We start from the raw sequence: 20,042 nt of genomic DNA on the forward strand, positions 1-20,042 counted from the left end.
TTATGTTATGTTATTTATCCAATTAATGTGTACTGCGTTACTATGCACATTTACATTCTCTCCTCTGCTCTGTTTAGGCTAGGCCCCAACTCAAACAAACAGCCGCTGAATTTTGAGTGGCGCAATCAAAATCGCCCCTCCCTCCCACTCCTTTAAATTATATTTATTTAGCGTAGTGAGTGTCTGTGCAAAAAAAGATTAGGCTCCAATAAAGTGACTGAAAGCAGAGGGAAAGACTTGCATTACATTGTCAGTCCGGGAGTTAATGTACAGACTAGCCTACATAGATCAGTTTAGGGAATAGTTTGACATTTAAACTATTTAACTTTTCGCCTCACTATCCGGCTCAAGAAAGGCGACAGAAACCGTTCCTGTAACTCTGCATGCATATTTTTATATAGAAATGGGCAAAGGTTGCTCATCCAGGTTAGCTTAGCACAACACTGACAGTCCAGGGGAGCAGGTCAAAGGATAAACTTTACAACATCACTTAATGGTCCTATGTGCTTGTTGGGACTTGTGTATTTATCACGTTATGTTGATTAACATAACGTGTTGTTATCATAGATAGTACCGTACTTTTCGGCCTACAAGCCACGACTTTTTTCCCGTTTTTCGACCCTGTTATTACACAGCACAGTATATATTCTGTAGCTACTAGGGATGGGCGTTAGTAATCGAGTACTCGAGTACTCCTCGTTTCAAATGATCTCGATTGGTGGATGAGGAAAATCGTTTTTTGTTTTTTTTAGTGTTTGTAGCCTTTAGGCCGGCCGCCCCTATTTTAAAATGTTATATACGTGTACAAAACGGCACAACACGGATATAAAGTTTAACAAAATTAAATATTTTGATCCAAGTTAAATAAACTAAGCGTTGTGTCAAACAGAAACCGCAAATAACTGCCACCTCCGTGCAGCGCAGCCAGTGTGTGGTCTCCACAGCACCGCGGAGCTGAATGCGGTGCTGGAAAACTTGGAAAGTCACGTAAAGAAGCCAGGCTGACTTCGGGCACATTCGAGCAAACGACATTTAAGAAGCCTTTATTATGGAATATAGGATTGAGATTCAAAAGCCGACCGGTGTAACGTTCCGTTAACGAATTAGTCGCGGTAATTAGTCACTGACAGGAGTGAGCATTACGCGGTTGGATATACTACTACTTCTACTGCTTTGGTGAGTTATTTAGCCTATCTATGTGTTTAAATTGTAGGACAATAATTTTATTGTATTTGCTGCCCTTCTTATTTTAAATGTCTATTTTGATTGTTAGCCAACTACAGCCCATGCTTTTTTTCTCTCTCTTTTTTCTCTCTCCACCGCAGACCTACTCGATCGGTTTAAATTGTGGCCCGCTTATTTAATTACTTTCAGTTAGGAAAATGTGTTTTAAACTTGTGGAAAATAAATCCTTAATATCATATGGCAACTGTGACTGTTTGACATAAGCATTGAGCGCTTTATTGCGGTCAACCGTTGTTCTGTAAACCGTAGTTTTTTCTATTTTTAGAAGCGTTGCGTTCTAAAAATAGAAAAAAGTTTAACGACGAATCGATTGATCCTCGAGGAATGCAAGCAATCACACGAGTAGCGAAAACACTCGTGCCCATCCCTAATAGCTACTATTGCACAAAATGGTAACACTTACGTACGTTATACAAATATGCAACTTGTTTGTTGAAATGTTAATAAATGGGAGCTTCCTCAAGCAACCATCTCTTTCCCGACAATCCCCTCTGTGCACGAACTCTTACATATGGTAATTAAACATTATAACACCTGCGGCTTATAGTCCAGTGCGGCTTATAGTACGGAAAGTACGGTATATAAAATAGATATAGCTGACCTAAGCTATTCCAACTACATCCAATTGTCCAAGCGTCGCCATCTTGTCAGATTTTTACGCCGCATAATTTTCTCTTACCGAAAAAGGGCATTGATATGATGTCGGGGGGAGGGACATACGCCCATCTAGCTGACTTATCCTCCAACACTACTATTTATTACGTCGTTTCCTTCCACTTCCTTGTGAAATCCCCGACAGGGAACTCTCGGCAAGCGCAGAACGCAAACTCCGATATGCGATCCTGTATGGGTTTGGTTATGTATATTTTTTTTTACATGTCATTTCATTTTTTAGGGCTGCTCATCTAGATATGATTTTTATCAACTCTTTTTTTCATAGAAAGAGCTCAAATTATTGTTCCAAAACAAAAATTGTAGGGCTGTCAAACGATTAAAATTTTTAAATCAGATTAATCACAGGATTATGTGGATTAATCACGATTCATTTCATCGAAATATGCCCGAAATTTTTTAATTTTCTCTGTATATTGTTGTATGAACGGAAAGATAAAGGACAGAAGGTGGATATGTACATTTAAAATTAGTATTTTTATTCATTGAAAATCCAAATGATGGTTTTAATACTGAAAATAAATTTAAATCAAACTAAAATATATACCTACCTACCACACCATAATTCAATTGGTCTGTCTCTTTGGGCAAATATAGGCTATATGATGGCATTTATTTGGTGAATCTATAGGTTGTGCATTCTTGAATACAACTTGATCATTTGTGCCAGGAAGCCGGCGTTATGTTCTCACACACACACACACACACACACACACACACACACACACACACACACACACACACACACACACACACACACACACACACACACACACACACACACACACACACACACACACACACACACACACACACACACACACACACACACACACACACACACACACACACACACACACACACACACACACACACACACACACCTCTGAAAACTGCGACGTTTGTGTCCTCGCGGGCTCTGAACCGACACGGACGTGACCGTTAGCAGATTAAAACACGGCAAGGGCTAACGTGCGGCTATGTTTGGCTGCGCGCAGCTACTGATCCTGGGTCAGCCATAACGTTAAAGTGACTGTAGTACAGAGCCGGTGGGATGCACGGGGCGGATCATTCTGCACATGCATTAATTGCGGTTAAAAAAATTAACACGTTAATTCCAGAAATTAATCACCCTGCGTTAACGCGTTAATTTTGACAGCCCTAAAAAAAATTGTTAACATTTATAAATATGACTCCAAATATTCTGCAATGTTCTTTTTTTAGTTAACAAAATCAATTAAAATCAAAAATCGGATGTGGTATGATAAAATCTGGGACTTCATTTTAAGGCCATATCGGCCTATATAGAGCTGTTAAGCGGAAGTTCCTTTACTTCCGGGTATGGGGCCTATCGGCTCGAAAAATTACAACGGTAGTCAATGGAAAGAAATGTATTATTTTCTGGTCCCAGTCATGAAATGCCTTCGATTACACATATGTTTTGTATGGATTTAGATGGTATTTTTTCGTGCAAAGAATGGAACAATTTAGCGAGTAGAAGCTGGATACGGTCAGGTTTTGTGCAGAGCGCTTTTGTGGACTACAGCTCTTCGCTGCTCTTGACGCTTATGATATACGTCACCACCACTTGCACCGGCTTAGCTCCGAAACATGGCTGTGTCAATAATGCACTTTACTGCCTTCTTTCAAGGACAAGACAAAAGTCTTCAGCGTGGCGAAAACCACTACACAAGTGGACATGTGGAGAGTTTCAATTTCTCGAGTGGGGAGATTGTTGGCGTTGTCCACGCCAGCCATTAGCATTAGCACTGTCAGTCGAGAAGTGGAGGGAATGTGTTGAGGTGACGTCACAGAGGCGACAAGACTTGTAGTTGTTCTCGTAACATTTTTTCAAAAGCCGTTAGACGAATAATCATACAACATACCGTCAAACTCTTCACATGAAAAATGATCATTTAGACCCATACAAAACATATATGTAATCCAAGGCATTTAATGACTGGGACCAGAAAATAGTAGATTACTTTCCATAGACACCCATTCATATTTTTTCAGCCGATAGGCCCCATGCCCCGTAATTCTGCCACTTCCGCTTAACAGCTCTATAAAACCCTTGTAAACATTAACCCCATCTGCTTGTTCAGACACAAGGCGGGGCAAGTTTAAGAGGGGATTTTATACAAAGTCAATGGAATGAAAATTGGATGTTAACTTTCCTCTCACTGTGTGAACTCACTAAAGGTTCATCCTTAAGTTTTGTACTTCTTGCTACTCCTTTTAAGGCATATCAATATACAGTACGTAGTATGCTTATTTTTTTAATTTGTGAAATCATTTGAACATTTTTTTTTCTTGACTTTCGTTTTGTTTTGATATTTCTGAAATAAATTCAATTCAATACAATCTGTGCACTTTTAAAATTCTTACAAAATATAGCCACTTTTGACTGTCAGGGTTGCTTCTAAAAGTAAGTCAATAATATTACCACTAATGTTAAGTCTTGGGTGCAAAATTCTGTTCTCTCCCCCGCCCTCAAAGAGAAATTGGATTAATCCACATTAACTTTTATCTGACTGAGTAAAATGGAAAAGAGCAATCTTGGAGGACCAGTGTTAGAAAAGTCGGATTAGGATGCAAGTCTTACTGCCAGAAGGTCCAGGCCATTCTTATCCAGGTTTTTCACCATGGAGGACAGGTTTCCAGATTTCCATTTAGGGAAGGTGTTTTTGTAGTCAGGTAGGCTTTCTACCTCTGGCCACACATCATTGTTTGGGGTTCCCAGAGTCCTATTAAGAACAAAAGCAGACAGAAAGACATTAAAACACGTTGTGAAGTTTATGTATACTCTTAACAAAACCCAAAAGTGCTTATTAGTCAAATAACAAACCCTCTAATACAAACCTGTATTTTAAAAGGGCAATAAAAAATGTAAGATGTAAAGGAAGATCAATCCTTTGCAGGGAAATTCAACACTTTTAAGGCCTTATTTTGAGAACATTAAATGTAATGCTTTTAAGAGGTTCAAGAGGTGAATCACAATATGTAATTATGTGCGTAAATTGCATTAATATGACTTAAATGTGCCAAATGTACAGGCTTGTTTTGATTGCGGCGCAGAATTTATTACGTCATTACTCCGTCGGCCCCCAATGGTTGCCTTTCAAAATGCATCTGTACCAGCGGCGGGTCACCAACCACCAACACACACCATGGGGGAGAGGAGTCCTGCACTGTCTGCATTATGCATAGTGGTTATGGAATTATATGTTCTCTCCTCCTTAAAACAATTAAGGAGGACATTAAGAGATGGACAGTTCAACCCATTTCATTATGGGGCAGAGCAGAAGTGCTTAAAATGAATATTTTACCTAGATTATTATTTCTTATATCAGCAATTCCTCTTAAATTCCCTCTTTACTGGTTCAAAGAAATTATTCACAGATTTCTTGTGGAGTAATAAAAAAACAAGAATCAGTTACAAAAGATTAACCAGACCGAGGAAAAGAGGTGGATTGGGAGTCCCAGATGTTTATTCTTATTACCTTGCCTTACCTCAGTGTTTCCCCCAGCGCTTTATAGTTAAGGCGGCCGCCTTAGCAAAACCGGCCCCCCGCCTTGACTACTGACCGACCAAAAAAAAAAAAAAAATTAAATCTTTATTTTTTTCATTTTTAGTGCTGCACAATTAATGTACTAGCAAGCGCGATGTGTGATTTTTCATGGTCAGAAATGCGCGAAAGGCCGTGATTTGCGGTAAATAAATGTGCACATATGTCTCCAAGCGTTTCTCTCTGCTCAGACTATCAGCTGCTCTGTGTCGGGGGCTCTGCGCGCGACCGTCCCGCGCTGCGCGCGACTACGGCATGTACGCGGGAAACGAGCAGCAGCAAACCGACATTTAACCTGTGGCGATAATAAACGCAGTGCGGTTCTATGGGGATATTTAGCTGAACAGAAAGAAGTGCTCTGCAAAGCTAGAACAGTTTAAAACTCCACATCACCGTGGCAACACAACTTATCGGCTCATACAGCGCAGAGAAAAGTCTGATACATGCATGAGAGTGATGGCCCAGGCACCTTTCAGTAAGTTTACAGAAGTGCACACTGTAACTGTCTTTGAAATGCCTTTAGTCATTTTAAGGGGAAAACACTTTGTATTATTTCAATAATTGAATTATTTTTCAAACAGCATGCTTGTGTAGCCATACAAGATTTATTTTTCTGAATTTTAAATGCTGCTTTATTTTTATGTTTTAAATTTGGAAATACATGTTCCAAAACAACCAATAACCTCTGTATTTAAAAAGAAATCAAGCAAGTAGGCTAATAATAACCATATATGAATTAATCGCATCACAGTATGCCTATTGTCCACAATAATCTCACAACAGCCCCCCATCCAAAAAGGAACTTTAAAAAGCACTTTGATACACATGTTAAGTGTATGGTCCATTATTTGTATTTAGTGTGTCTGCATGGTATTGCACCAAAACAGTAGAACTTTTCTTTAATTGTATTTTGTACCGTCTGCATGTTTGCACAAAATGTGCACATAGCAAACAAAATTGCACAACTGTAAGGTCAGTGTCATTCAAATAAACAGAACCATTTCTTTAGGGCGCATTGGCATCTTTGAGCAAAATACCCCCAAAATTTTCGCCGCGGCGCTTTGCGCCGCGCCTCCTGTGCGGCTTGACAGTGACCACCTTGACTAAGACATTTCCTGGGGGAAACACTGCCTTACCTTATATGTATATATATACACATATATATATATATATATATATACATATATATATATACATATACATATACGTATACATATACATATATACATATATATATACATATAAAAAAAAATAAAAGGTTGTAGGTATGTCCAGATGAGTCTACCTGAATATCCTGAACAGCTGGTCAATCTCAGAGTCTCCATGGAACAGAGGCTTCTTTGTGGCGAGTTCAGCAAAGATGGTCCCAGTACTCCAAACATCGACAGGGGTTGAATAACGGGGTGAACCCAGGAGGACCTCTGGAGCCCGGTACCAAAGAGTTACAACCTGGAAGAAACACAGGATCATTCAGCTGAGTGTTTATTTTAAAGGGCAGACAGGTTTTTATTTTTTTTGCACAGGTAAACCAGCTTATAAATAGATTGCAAACTGCCAGTCTGATCGCCAGCAGCGAAGTAAAACACAGAGGCTTTATTCTAGGGTTAATCTTTTTAACTTACTGTGATCATTATCACTGACTTTATTAGGCTGTCTATATCTGACCCCGTCTAGACCGTCTAGAAATACTGTAAATTATTAAAGTAAAAAACATAACGTTTTTTTCATCCCTCTAATTTTTCTATGCAGCCGTCTCACCATGTGAACTGCGTCTCATGGCCAGGGTGAAAAGGGTTCAGAGCTATTGTGCGTAACTTTTTATATAAATTAATGTCGGTTACATTCAGGCCATCGGCAAACAAGTTGACGGGCTTCACGATATGGACAAAACATTATCTCCGATATTTTTTTAAGCTGAATGGCAATATACGCTAGCTCGATATAGCTATTGTGGATTTTCAATAGAAATATTCATAAAATAGATTGAGCAGTAAAATCTAATTTCAAGAGGTGTGTCCCGTTTGTTCTGGAGACCAATTATGTGGAAGCCATTTATTTATAGATTTGTTGAGAAATAAATTAGGCCTACACATTGAGCCAAATTTTGTATAATATTTCAAATGCAACACTTAATACTCAATGTTTTGTTATAGTCTATGGAAGAGATAGTGCTTATGCCGTCACACGCCCCTCTTATTTTGGGATGTAGGACGCTCCGCTTTCGTCTAGTGCAGGGGTGTCAAACTAATTTTGGTTCGAGGGCCACATACAGCCTCTCTGATCTCAAGTGGGCCAGACCTAGGGCTGCTCAATTATGGCAGAAATTATAATCACGATTATTTTGATTGATATTGTAATCACGATTATTAAAGACGATTATTCACTGTAGGGATGCCCCAAAATTAAAATTCTGTAAATTCTTTCAACATTGCATAAATTAAACTCCCAAATGTGCTCCTCAAACATAGCCTACAACTAAAAAGCCACCCTAAATAAACAGTGAAGCCTTCCACTCTAAGAGTAAAATTTATATTTTACTAGGGATGTGATTGTGAACAACTCGTTTATTTGCACGTTGAGGAGGTATGAATCTACAAAAAGATCAACTCATTGCCTTTTTTTTTTTTTTTACAGTGCAGGTTGAGTTGCTGAAAAAAAACAGCAGCTGCCAACGTAATATTCAGACTTCAGAATTTGCATCAAAGCCCTAATGATCATAAAAACAAGAGGCTTTATTTAAACGATGTCCGTAGTGGTTAATGTAATTTGTTTCGGCTGTAGACTGAAACTAACGGAGGGAGGCAGATCACTGTATATTTTCTCTTGTCGCTCTGTCAGTTTGGCGACATGGCTCTGTGTATCCAGGCTCAAGAAATGCAATCCCGATCACGGAAGCCTTCCACATCAACAAGGTTAACGGGCAGGATATCCCCGGTTCATTTTAGCCGTAAAGCCACAGGAGGAAACATTATAATGTGCTTATGGCAAAGTAAAAACATATATTATATATATATATATATATACTAACATTTAATAAAAAAACCTTTGAAAGAATGTTGACTTCAGCTGCCCCCTCAGAGATACTGAAATTCACCGGTTGGTTCAATTAAGAAAATAATAAATCCCACATTTCAGACTTTTAGCACATTCAGTTTCCTGTCTATCTAAGCTGTCCTATCAAATAGAGCATGAAATTGGAAATAATAGTAAAAAAAAAAATTTTATTTTTTCGTTGTCACTTTTATATAATCCCTTATAGGGCTGGGCGATATGGCAAAAAATATTATCACGATTATTTTTTCGATATTGATCGATATCGATATTAATCACGATATAAAATGTGATACTGCTGAAGCCTGAAGAAATCAGAGGGTTCAAAAGTTTAAACATACCAATGTTGTTTATTAGCATATTTGTGATTAGGGAACATTGAATCACATTTAAATATAAACATTTAACTTCACAAACATGTTTTATCTGCCCCTAACAAAACAATATAAGATAGCTTGAATTATTTAAAATAATGTAAATATAAATAAAGCTCTAACTTCTTTCACATTAAACTCCTTTGGCAGGGCTGCAGAAAACATCTTAAATCTTGTAGAGGCAAAACCAATACATAAAAAGTAAAACAGTGGATCAACTGTGGCAAAGTAAACCCTAAATAATATGTTAGCCTTTCCACAAAGCCATATGTGATTTTAATGTGTCAAGTTTGCAGTTTCCGATTTTATTGTATAGGTCCTGAAGTAGGCCTAGCCGTATACGCATTTATTGACAGCTGAAAAAGAACAGGTCCTAAGCATCAGTTTGATGGAAACGTTGTGGTGTTTGAAAGAGTTTAAGCAGTAGGCCTAGTGAATGTAAATACACCGGGGAAGGGCTGACGGTGACTCGGGGTGCAGCATATTCCATCGGTTCGTCTCTTCTCCGCCACGGCAGCGGCCGGGTTACGAGGAAACTCACATAAAAACGGCATCGAATGAGACCGGTAGAATCCTCTATTCAAGGGAAAGGGCGAACACGCTGCGTTTATCAGTGGATCAAAAGAGAGAGACCGCGGGTCACGGGACGCGCCCGGTCCTCTCATGTCCACCGCAGAACAGCTGTTAGTGTCATTCTACCTGTTGTGTCATTGAGGCGGAACGCGCTGCGTCAATTAGGCGCATAATATATTAAAAAAAAAATCCCCGAATAATAACGGGACTATTCGGAAATTATCCGTATCTAACTCATTATTTTAAAAAAAATCCCCGAATAATAACGGGACTATTCGGAAATTATCCGTATCTAACTCATTATCCGTGCTTATCCGAATACATATTTGGATTCGGGCTCATCCCTACTGCGTATGTTACATCTTTATGTCTTTTTGATTGTTTTTCATGCGGTGTAATTGCCTCAAAAGACGACACGATAGACAGCTGTTTTGGAACAGCCCCGCTCGCGCTGGGGCTGGGACGGCGGGCAAAGCTTGTTGTTGCGCGAATTTGCATGCTTTCTGTGTGTTCGATGGGATGGTACTTTTTCAGATGTTGAAATAAGTTTGTAGTGTTTCCCATTCGTGCTGGCACCGACCGACGGCATATTTTACAGACGGTCTTATCCTGTGCTTTATCACTTTTAAGATAGCCAAACCACTTCCATATAACGGACGTCCTGGAACCTTTTTTTTTCAACCACTTCTTCTACGGCGGATGATGCAGGTTCACTTGCAGCCTCCGCTGTTCCACTCATGTTATCTTTTTTTTCTCGCCAAATACTCCTCTCTCCTCTCCTCTCCTTTCCGCGGCGCTCGAAGCTCAAACATGCACCAGGAAATGGGCGTGTACTTCGACATGAACGGCAAACACTGCGATCTGACTGGCTGTTGCGAGTATTTCTGCTGCGTGATTGGCTGTTAGGTAAATCCATATCAGCATTTTTTTTTTTTTCGTTTTTTTTCTTCAAATCGAGCATTTATGTCTTATGCTTATCGAAGTAATCGACGTGAGTTTTATCGCGATTATAATCAAAATCGAATTATTACCCAGCCCTAATCCCTTATACATATTTCTCTCAGTGTGTGATGCAGTTGTTTTAGTCCATCAATCTCAGTGTCAGCAGAATCTTACCTCATGGGTGTAGACTCTGACAGGAACACCAAAGGCCCGAGCCAGGCCAAAATCTGCCAGTTTGATAACTCCCTTGTTGTCGATGAGCAGGTTTTGTGGTTTCAGGTCCCGGTGGAGGACTCGACGACAGTGACAAAAGTAAATTCCCTCCAAGATCTGGTAAAGGTAGCTCTAAAGAGGGGCGAGGGAAGGAGAATTAATGTTTAGAGTTGTGAAACTGAATGGGCAGAAGACAAAGGGAAAATTAATCTGTTTGGAGAGCAGTGGATGGGCCTTGAGCTTATGTTGTTATAGCCGTTTTACTTGGCCAGTAGGGTTAGGGCGAATGCTAAGGGCGCATCCGCTACAAAAAATGTAATAAATAAATTGGGCTACCAAAACTTTTTTTTTTTTACTAATACTGTTAATACTATAATTTCAAAATACAAGTTAAGATTAAAATATCACAACTACAGAGGAGAGACAATCCATAAAAAACACATGAATAAATAGCTTAGACTACTGACAACTCATCTAAGTATTTCAGCGAAAATGACAAAAAAAAATTATAAAATGGAAGAGGTGGTTAAAGCTGCAGTTGAGAGTTTTTTTACTGTAATATTTGGCAAAACTGTCATAATAGCCATTCAGCTATATGTAGGTGAAGTGGTCTGAAAATATTTTTTTATCACTTTGCTCCCCCCTGCCTCTGTGTGCTGCCCCCCAAAATTGCCACCGCTCATGTTAATTTTGACCAATCAGAGCGAGGTCAGATTCTCCGTTCTTATTGGCTGTGGGACCTTGGCAACGACGTTGATGCGTCAGTTGCGTGAGCGTTCACGACCCTAGCAGTCTGACACTAGCCTACTGTTAGGTACAAGGCTACTACGGCGGACAGCGAGTAGCAATGTCTTCACAAACGAACCCTCAATTGACCATTCCCAGGATACTAACAACTAACACCGCTAAGACAGCAAAAAAACGAGGAAAGACGAATGTTGAAAAGTTAACTGCTGAAAGGGAGACGGAGAGAGCTTGAAAAAAAGTACACCGGCCATGTCTTCTTGCCCTATCACATCAAGACCTCTCCGACCGCGACCTTGTCCCCTTCCTCTGCCTGCCGCTGGCCCCATATAGCCCTCGTCCTGTGATCAGTATTGCCAACTCAAAGCGATTTTGTCGCAATATTTAGTGACTTTTCAGCCACCCTGGCGACTTTTTTTTCTTCAAAACAGCGACAAGCGACAAATATAGCTTTTTTTCTGGTGTTATTGGTGACTTTTTTCGCCAAAGCAAGTATCATCTCTTCTCAACGAGCAGCGGGAGCACTGACACGCAGCCCGCTCCTCGTGCAGCAGCCCCGAGCTGAGATGTGTATCTCCTGCTCTGACCGCAGCTGGGAGGGGCAGCTGCGCGAGGACCGGGCCGTCTGTCAGTGCTCTTTGACGGGGGACGGGCCAGGAGGCTCCCGCTGCTCGTTGAGAAGCGTTAAAAGTGATATTTGCTTCGGCGAAAAAGTCACCAATTACACCAGAAAAAAAGCTAGATTTGTCGCTGTTTTGAAAAAAAAGTCGCCAGGGGGGCTGAAAAGTGGCTGAAAAGTAGCTAAATATAGCGACAAAATCGCTAAGTTGGCAACACTGCCCGAGCAGCCCCTCCCAGCTGCGGTCAGAGCAGGAGCATATAGTAGGAGAAACACACACACCTCTCCGCTCTGTTACAATTAGTTTGCTATCTTGCCTGGCTGTTACAGCTACTTTTGTTAGGCCTACCAGCACACTTACAATGATTTTAAGCTAACATACATGGTATGTCTGTGATTAAAATGTATGCTCAATATGTACGTATGTAGTTATCATTACTAATGTTTAATCACCTCGGAATCGGACATGGTGTCTGTCAGTAACTGAATTCACATGAACGCGCGTAGCTGTCGTTCAGAGGGAGGAGCTACAGCAGGTAGAGCGTTGGGAAAACAGCCGTTGGGATCCCAACGGCTCAAATTATCAACTGCAGCTTTAATCAGTTTAATAATTATTTTGTAAACATTGGACCAAATTTAGCGGAAAAAATACCTATGACAGATACTTTAGCTCAGTGCTTCTCAAATGGTGGGGCGCGCCCCCCTGGGGGGGGGGCGCCATGAGTTGTCAGGGGGGTCGCGGGCTGCCTTGATTTCCAACTGACTAAAGTGCTAGCAAGCGAGATGTGTGCTTGTGTATGGTCATATCCGCGCGAAAGGCCGCGATTTGCAGTAAATAAATGTCCACATGTGTCTCCAAGTGTCTCTGTAGGCTATTTTAAAAGCAAGTAAACCTCTTCCCATGGTAAAAACTTTGCGATTTGCGGTAAATAAATGTTCACATGTCTCTCAAAGCGTTTCTCTATCAGCTGGTGTGTGTGCTGCTCTGCGGCTCTGCATGCGGCCATGCATAACTACGGCATGCACTGTCTTTGACCTTTGCATAAATGTATTTAATCATTTTAAGGGGAAAACACATTGTATTTAGTTATTTGTAAAACAGCCTGCTATAGTAGCCATACAAGATTTATTTTCTGAATTTCAATGCTGCTTTATTTTTACGTTTTAAATTGGGAAATACATGTTCCAAAACGACCAATAACCTCTGTATTTAAAAAGAAATCAAGCAAGTAGACTAATAATAACATTAATTAATTATTGGTTATTGCATCACAGAAGCATATAATAATAAAAAAACACCACCTTAACTATGTTTACAGTTTAAAAATGTTTTGAATTAAATGCAAACCTCAGTGAATCATTTGCTCTTGTTTCTCTGTCCTGAGATTCACACAGACTGAGCAGTCTTGTTTAAATGTTACAAATTGAGCTAATAAACTGAACTTTTTTTTTTTGCTGCAGAAGTTATCTCAGCTCATTTTTGTTATCTAATCTGATAAGGTGATTGTATGCAGAATGCTCGTGCCAGAAACTCATACAGTTTTTTGTACAGCTAAATAAAAAAACATTAGCAGGTTCTCAATAGTATTTCAATTTAGGGGGGGCGCGAAAAATTCTGTCCCCTAGGGGGGCATGACAGAAAATAATTGGGAACCACTGCTTTAGCTCAAGATGATACACCTATTAAGAAAAACACCAGCTCCATGTACCTCAATCCTGTTCTTGAGAAAGAAATTATAGATGTTGTAAAATGCAAAAAAAATTCCATTGATTGTGATGACATTGACATAAAAACTGTTAAAAGGGTAATTAAGGGTATCTCTAGACCAGGTGTCTCCAACAGTTCGCTCGCGGGCGGGTTTTCAGTAGCTCGCCTGATAGGTTGACCGACTTGTAAAAAAAAAAAAAAAAAAAATTTTTTTTTTTTTTTACAAGTTAAAAATCTGATGAAGGTAAACCTCTTCCCATGGTAAAAACTTTGCGATTTGCGGTAAATAAATGTTCACATGTCTCTCAAAGCGTTTCTCTATCAGCTGGTGTGTGTGCTGCTCTGCGGCTCTGCATGCGGCCATGCATAACTACGGCATGCACTGTCTTTGACCTTTGCATAAATGTATTTAATCATTTTAAGGGGAAAACACATTGTATTTAGTTATTTGTAAAACAGCCTGCTATAGTAGCCATACAAGATTTATTTTCTGAATTTCAATGCTGCTTTATTTTTACGTTTTAAATTGGGAAATACATGTTCCAAAACGACCAATAACCTCTGTATTTAAAAAGAAATCAAGCAAGTAGGCTAATAATAACCATTAATTAATTATAGCCTATCGCATCACAGTAGGCCTAATTGTCCACAATAATCTCACAACAGCCCATATCTAAAAAGGAACTTTAAAAATGTACAACTGTAAGGTCAGTTGTCTGTTTTATTCAAATAAGCAGTTGTTTATTTCTGTAGTGCGTATTGGCATCTTTGAGCAAAATACCCCCAAAATTTTCGGCGCGCCGCGTTGAAAATGAAAAAAAAAAAATATCCTGATATTGATTCACCTAACAGCCAATCACAAAGCAGAAATAAACTCAACAGCCAGCCAGATTGCAGTTTTTGCATTTCCTGTCTAATTACACACCCATTTCCTGGTGCGACGTGCATGTTTGAGCCTTTGAGCTTCCAGCAGTATGGAAAGAGGAGAGCCGTGTGTGATAGGGCTGTCGCGGTGAAGGAATACCCCGTGCGGTGAGTCAGGGTGGCTAAACAGCGATATAATTGCTCCACCCCTTTTTTAGGCCTAATTATATATTTATTAAGCCAACTTGTTAGTACCGTATTGGTCCGAATATAAGACGGGTTGTTTTCCCCTGGAAATAGGTCGTAAAAAGTCGGGTCGTCTTTTTAGCTGCGGCAGTAAGGAGAGATCAGATTGCCAACTGCGCTTTTCCTTTTACGCACACCACAGCCGCCATAATGTTTAGATATCATTTGCATCAAAGCCCTAATGATAATAAGAATAAGAGGCTTTATTTAAACGCTGTCCATGCGGTCGTTGTGATTGTAACTTTATCGGCTGTAAACTGAAACTAACGGAGATCGCGGAAGCCTTCCAATCAACTACTGTTCATTTGCAATGAAGGAAAGTGTTTTATTCAATGCGTTTTTATTTTCGTATATGATTTTAATAAATAAAATGTATTTCCTTTTAAAAACAAGATTTGATCTTCAAATCTTTTTTCCAAATATGAGTTTTGAAAAACGGGGGTCCGTCACCTTTTATAAGTTCATAACAGGTCCATGGACGTCACGTGCGGTTGTTGCGGTGACCGCCCATGCTCTGCGATTGGCTTGAAAATATTGCAGTATTTCATCTGTGCGGTTATCGCGACAGCCCTAGTGTGTGATGACCTCGGCAAGAGTGAAGAGTCTTGTGTTTAGCGAAAAAATTTGGCGCAGCACTCTTGTGTAGTGCGTTTCCTCTTCATTAAATTAAATCAGTGGGCTACACTGTGTCCCACTGCTACGATGTCACTATAGTCACGTAGCTGCTGCGGCCAGCGCTGTTCGCTCACTGTGTCTGTTGGCTTGCACCGAGCCGTCTCTGTGCATTTACAGGCGTTATAGGCTCGCAACACGGGGGGAATAAATATAGGAGAGGCCATACCGAAAGTGTGAAAATGCGCGACTAATTTTTACCGCCGTCCGACCGCTGCTCCAAAACAGCAGTCTATCGTATCGTCTTCTGCGGTAGTTGCACCTTATGAAAAACAATCAAAAAGAAGCAACGCTACAGTATAACATACAGGTAGCTGTTCAGTTCAGCCTCATTAGCCTGCTGGTCGGTAAGACCATGTAGCTACAGCATGAGCATCACAAGTACTACACAAGTAGTTCCCTAAGCCTTGTCTCGTTATAAACGCGGCATTATTAAGACTGTTGCGATTAAGATAAATTAGTGGATTATGAGCAGAATGCTTCTGTGTTGGTTTATGCAACACTCTGCATGGTTTGCTGTACTATGGGCATCTTGTCGCTTAGCGGGGAAAACAACATGGCTGTCGCTCGGAAAATTTTCCAGAGGATCTCGGGGCCGTGGACCAATAAGAAATGGGGGGAGGGGAGTTATCAGAACACTGCACGGTGGAAGTTTCTGGTTACTAATGTGGGGGGAAGCATGGACATTAGGGGTGTAACGATCCATCGATGTAGATCGATCCATCGATTGATTTGCGAACGATCCAACTGCATCGATGCAACGTCCAAACATCGATGCAAATCGATGTTGTATAAGCTTTTATTTTGACAATGTCCTTGCTCGGGTGTTTGTGACACTATTTCCGCCCGACCGCACCAGGCTTTTCTCGCTCGAGTATGATTATCAAAGTTTATTTCGGACACTAAAATCCATCGGTAACAGACCTATCGGTGTTGGCACCATGGGGAGAGGATCATATATCCCCGCTGACAGAGCAGTCGAACCGATGTTACCCGAGCAGCGCTCGACAGGCTCGCAGTGTAAAGTTCCAAGAATGCGCGGCTCGGCTGCTCTCTCAGCGGTGAGAAGCTCCTGCGCTCCTCGGGGCGGTCACCTAGCCTGGCACCGCCCGCCTACTACTTCCGCTCAATTTTCATTTCCCTTCAGTAGTCAGTCTGGGTGTGCGGTATATTCTTAGGTTTTCTCCGGACAGATTTCTGCCGGTCCAATCAGCGAACAGAAGGAGTGGCTCAGAAGCCGGCGCATGACATGGTTGGTTGGCAGGTCCAGAGTGGCACTGGGCAGATCCAATAATTTCAAACTTCAACAGACACCCGCCTTCAAGTGAGTTAACGTTTGTCAATTGAGCGATTCCAGACCTTCTGTACAAATGAAATGAAGTACGATGGTCTGGTAGAACCAGGCTAGCGGTCACCCTCTCCTCGGGGTGAATTTACGAGCTACCGCAGCCTCAGCTAAAGTGGATAGCTCCATTAGGCTAATGAGCTAAGCTAGCGAGGAATCCCCCAATCTGTGCCCTGAAACCCCACACGGCCCAAAACTACTCAAATGTCACTCCAAGCATTGTTTACTGCCGCTACACCTTAAGATATGAATAGTAAGAGATTGAAAGATATTAATCTTTTGAAATATATTAATCTTATGAAAGATATCAATCTTATCAATATATTAATATTTCAATCAAATAATTCAAGCTAATATTTGTTTTAGCTGTATTTTATAAGGAAGTCCCCTTGACATTAAATAAAATGTCATCAAAAAGAGGGAAATGGCCAAGGTAGCAGTTCAGTTTATTGTTTATCCTGTTAATTTCAAGATCTTTAGTGTGGGTAGGGAGTTCGCCTCTGGTGTGCAGGGTCGGAGGTTCGATCCCCGTCTCCCCGCCACATGTCGAAGTGTCCCTGGGCAAGACACTGAACCCCGAATTGCTCCCGATAGTTAGCTTAGCACCCTAGTACTAAGCCTACCCTGCGTGGTAGCTGCTGCTATCGGTGTATGAATGTGTGTGTGACTGGGTGAATGTGTACAAAAAAAAAACAATGTACAGCGCTTTGGGTCTGTGATAAACGGAGATATAGCGCTATACAAGTCCATTTACCATTACCATGTTCAGAATGAATAAAAATGTATGAAAATTATACAAACGATTAAGAAGGCTATTTTATTATCAACATGTATTTTTAGATAACGAGATAGGCCATCTTGTGTTAAATGGGCATATAATATCACCTCATATCAATCGCAGGCCCCTGAATCGTATCGCAGCAGATTTTAGATATCGGCAAATATCATATCGTTGTCTAATGATGTAATATCGTATCGTGATGAAAAGCAGAGATTTACACCCCTAATGGACATATAACAAAAATATGGGGATGTGGCTGTGCAGTTTATGACGTCATAAACGGCGAGAATTCTGACTCGAGTTATTGGGGGGAGGGGTGGGGGTTTCAGAAAGGGGGAGAGTGAGAAAAGGAGAGATTGTTATTTTTTTTTATATTTTGGCAGTCTCTAGGCACACCGTGGACCCATGGATATGTTAGAACACATTTAAAAAGTGCATTTAGCATAATATGTGACCTTTAAGGACTCAGTAACAGGGACGTTGAACAGGAAAAAGTGCTGAGCAAAACTTAAAATCACTACATCGCCGTGGCAACACAACCAATCTGTATCAACAGCAGAGACAGCGCAGAAAAAAACGGCATGTAAGTTTACAGAAGTGCCACAACTCTACTGCCTTTGACATTCTCAGGAAAGCGTCAATTTATTTTCAAGGGACATATTAATTTATTATTTAAACTGTTAGGTTATCTTGAAAACAGAAGGCTATTGTAGGCCTACAAGCTTTATTAGGGGGCCAAGCCCGAGCAGGAGCTGGGACCGCTGTATGCAAAGCAACGCGGTTCCCAAGCCCTGCTGGGCAGGGAACCCTATTGTTTTTGTAAGGATTTTTAGGGGGCCAAGCCCGAGCAGGAGCTGGGACCGCGTTTTGCACAGCAACGCGGTTCCCAAGCCCTGCGGGGCAGGGAACCCTATTGTTTTTGTGGCGATTATTAGGGGGCCAAGCCCGAGCAGGAGCTGGGACCGCGTTTTGCACAGCAACGCGGTTCCCAAGCCCTGCGGGGCAGGGAACCCTATTGTTTTTGTAAGGATTATTAGGGGGCCAAGCCCGAGCAGGAGCTGGGACCGCGTTTTGCACAGCAACGCGGTTCCCAAGCCCTGCGGGGCAGGGAACCCTATTGTTTTTGTGGCGATTATTATTATTATTAGGGGGCCAAGCCCGAGCAGGAGCTGGGACCGCGTTTTGCACAGCAACGCGGTTCCCAAGCCCTGCGGGGCAGGGAACCCTATTGTTTTTGTGGCGATTATTAGGGGGCCAAGCCCGAGCAGGAGCTGGGACCGCGTTTTGCACAGCAACGCGGTTCCCAAGCCCTGCGGGGCAGGGAACCCTATTGTTTTTGTAAGGATTATTAGGGGGCCAAGCCCGAGCAGGAGCTGGGACCGCGTTTTGCACAGCAACGCGGTTCCCAAGCCCTGCGGGGCAGGGAACCCTATTGTTTTTGTAAGGATTATTATTATTATTATTCTTTTTATTTTTCTCGGAAAAACGGTGTAATATTGGTGCTGCAGCCCAAACCGTAACGGGTTGGGACATGCCACTAGCATCATTAGTTCAGACCCCCGGACTCTCAGCTGACCAAAAAAATCAGACACGCCGGCCACTAGTTGGCGCTACAACGAAGGAAAACGCGTTTGGGGTCATAACTCCCACACCGAACGTCCCACAGTCAAAAACTTTATATCCACATATTCACTGGAGTCAGCTGCATCATTTGGCATAGGCCACGCCCATTTGCGATATTATAGATTTTTCGCAAAATCGCAAAAACTGCAAAACATATTTTTCTCTATTCCTCCCACAATTTTTGGACAATTGACACCAAAGTTTGCACAGAACATCTACCGACCCACACGGAAAAGAATCATTCGAAAGAATTTTGATCCGACCATCGATAACGAAACGGTAGCGTTTTAAATATTTGTTGATTAGCTACGTTTTACGTAAAAATTCATAAATCCAAAATCATAAGTCGGATCAAGTCCAAATTTTAGACATATATTGGGGCTACCCTTAATTGCGTTCAATAAAAAAATTGGAAATTTTCGCCATAAGGGGGCGCCATAAATTAGGAAATTTCATATCTCCTAATTGGCCAGAGGAAATTTCTTAAAACTCACGGGAAAGCATCAAGGGGCATACACGACTCTATATAAAAAATATGGCCAACAAATATTAATGTGTAAGGGACTTTTTAATAAAATTAGATATTTTTTTTTCCGTCAAAGAAAAAAGGCGGGAATGTTAGCATGTCCATTGACATTACATTGTGCAATTAGCTCCGGCGGCCATTTTGTCAAGGCTGACAATCTACTTTTGCTCATAACTCGCCAACCACACATCGCACATTAAAAAACTTGACATGCACTTGTTCTGTGAATTGAGCTGCATCGTTCCACCGTGGCAGTTTCGCAAAATTCATCCATA

The 20,042-nt window shown here is 41.1% G+C and overlaps 1 protein-coding gene across 2 annotated transcripts in view; it reads right to left on the minus strand.

Annotated features, from left to right (window-relative positions):
- cdk1 (cyclin dependent kinase 1) overlaps positions 1-20,042 on the minus strand; it is a 78,299-nt gene that overhangs the window by 2,578 nt on the left and 55,679 nt on the right. For both annotated transcript variants that reach the window (XM_080036230.1, XM_080036231.1), the window contains exons 5-7: positions 10,601-10,771; positions 6,772-6,935; positions 4,523-4,664 (exon numbers count right to left, since the gene is read on the minus strand). In XM_080036230.1, coding sequence (XP_079892356.1) covers positions 4,523-4,664; positions 6,772-6,935; positions 10,601-10,771 — 477 coding nt within the window. The remainder of the gene's footprint in view (positions 1-4,522; positions 4,665-6,771; positions 6,936-10,600; positions 10,772-20,042) is intronic.

This window comes from Ammodytes marinus (assembly GCF_949987685.1).
Source record: "Ammodytes marinus genome assembly, chromosome: 11".
In the NCBI taxonomy this organism is placed as follows: domain Eukaryota; kingdom Metazoa; phylum Chordata; class Actinopteri; order Uranoscopiformes; family Ammodytidae; genus Ammodytes; species Ammodytes marinus.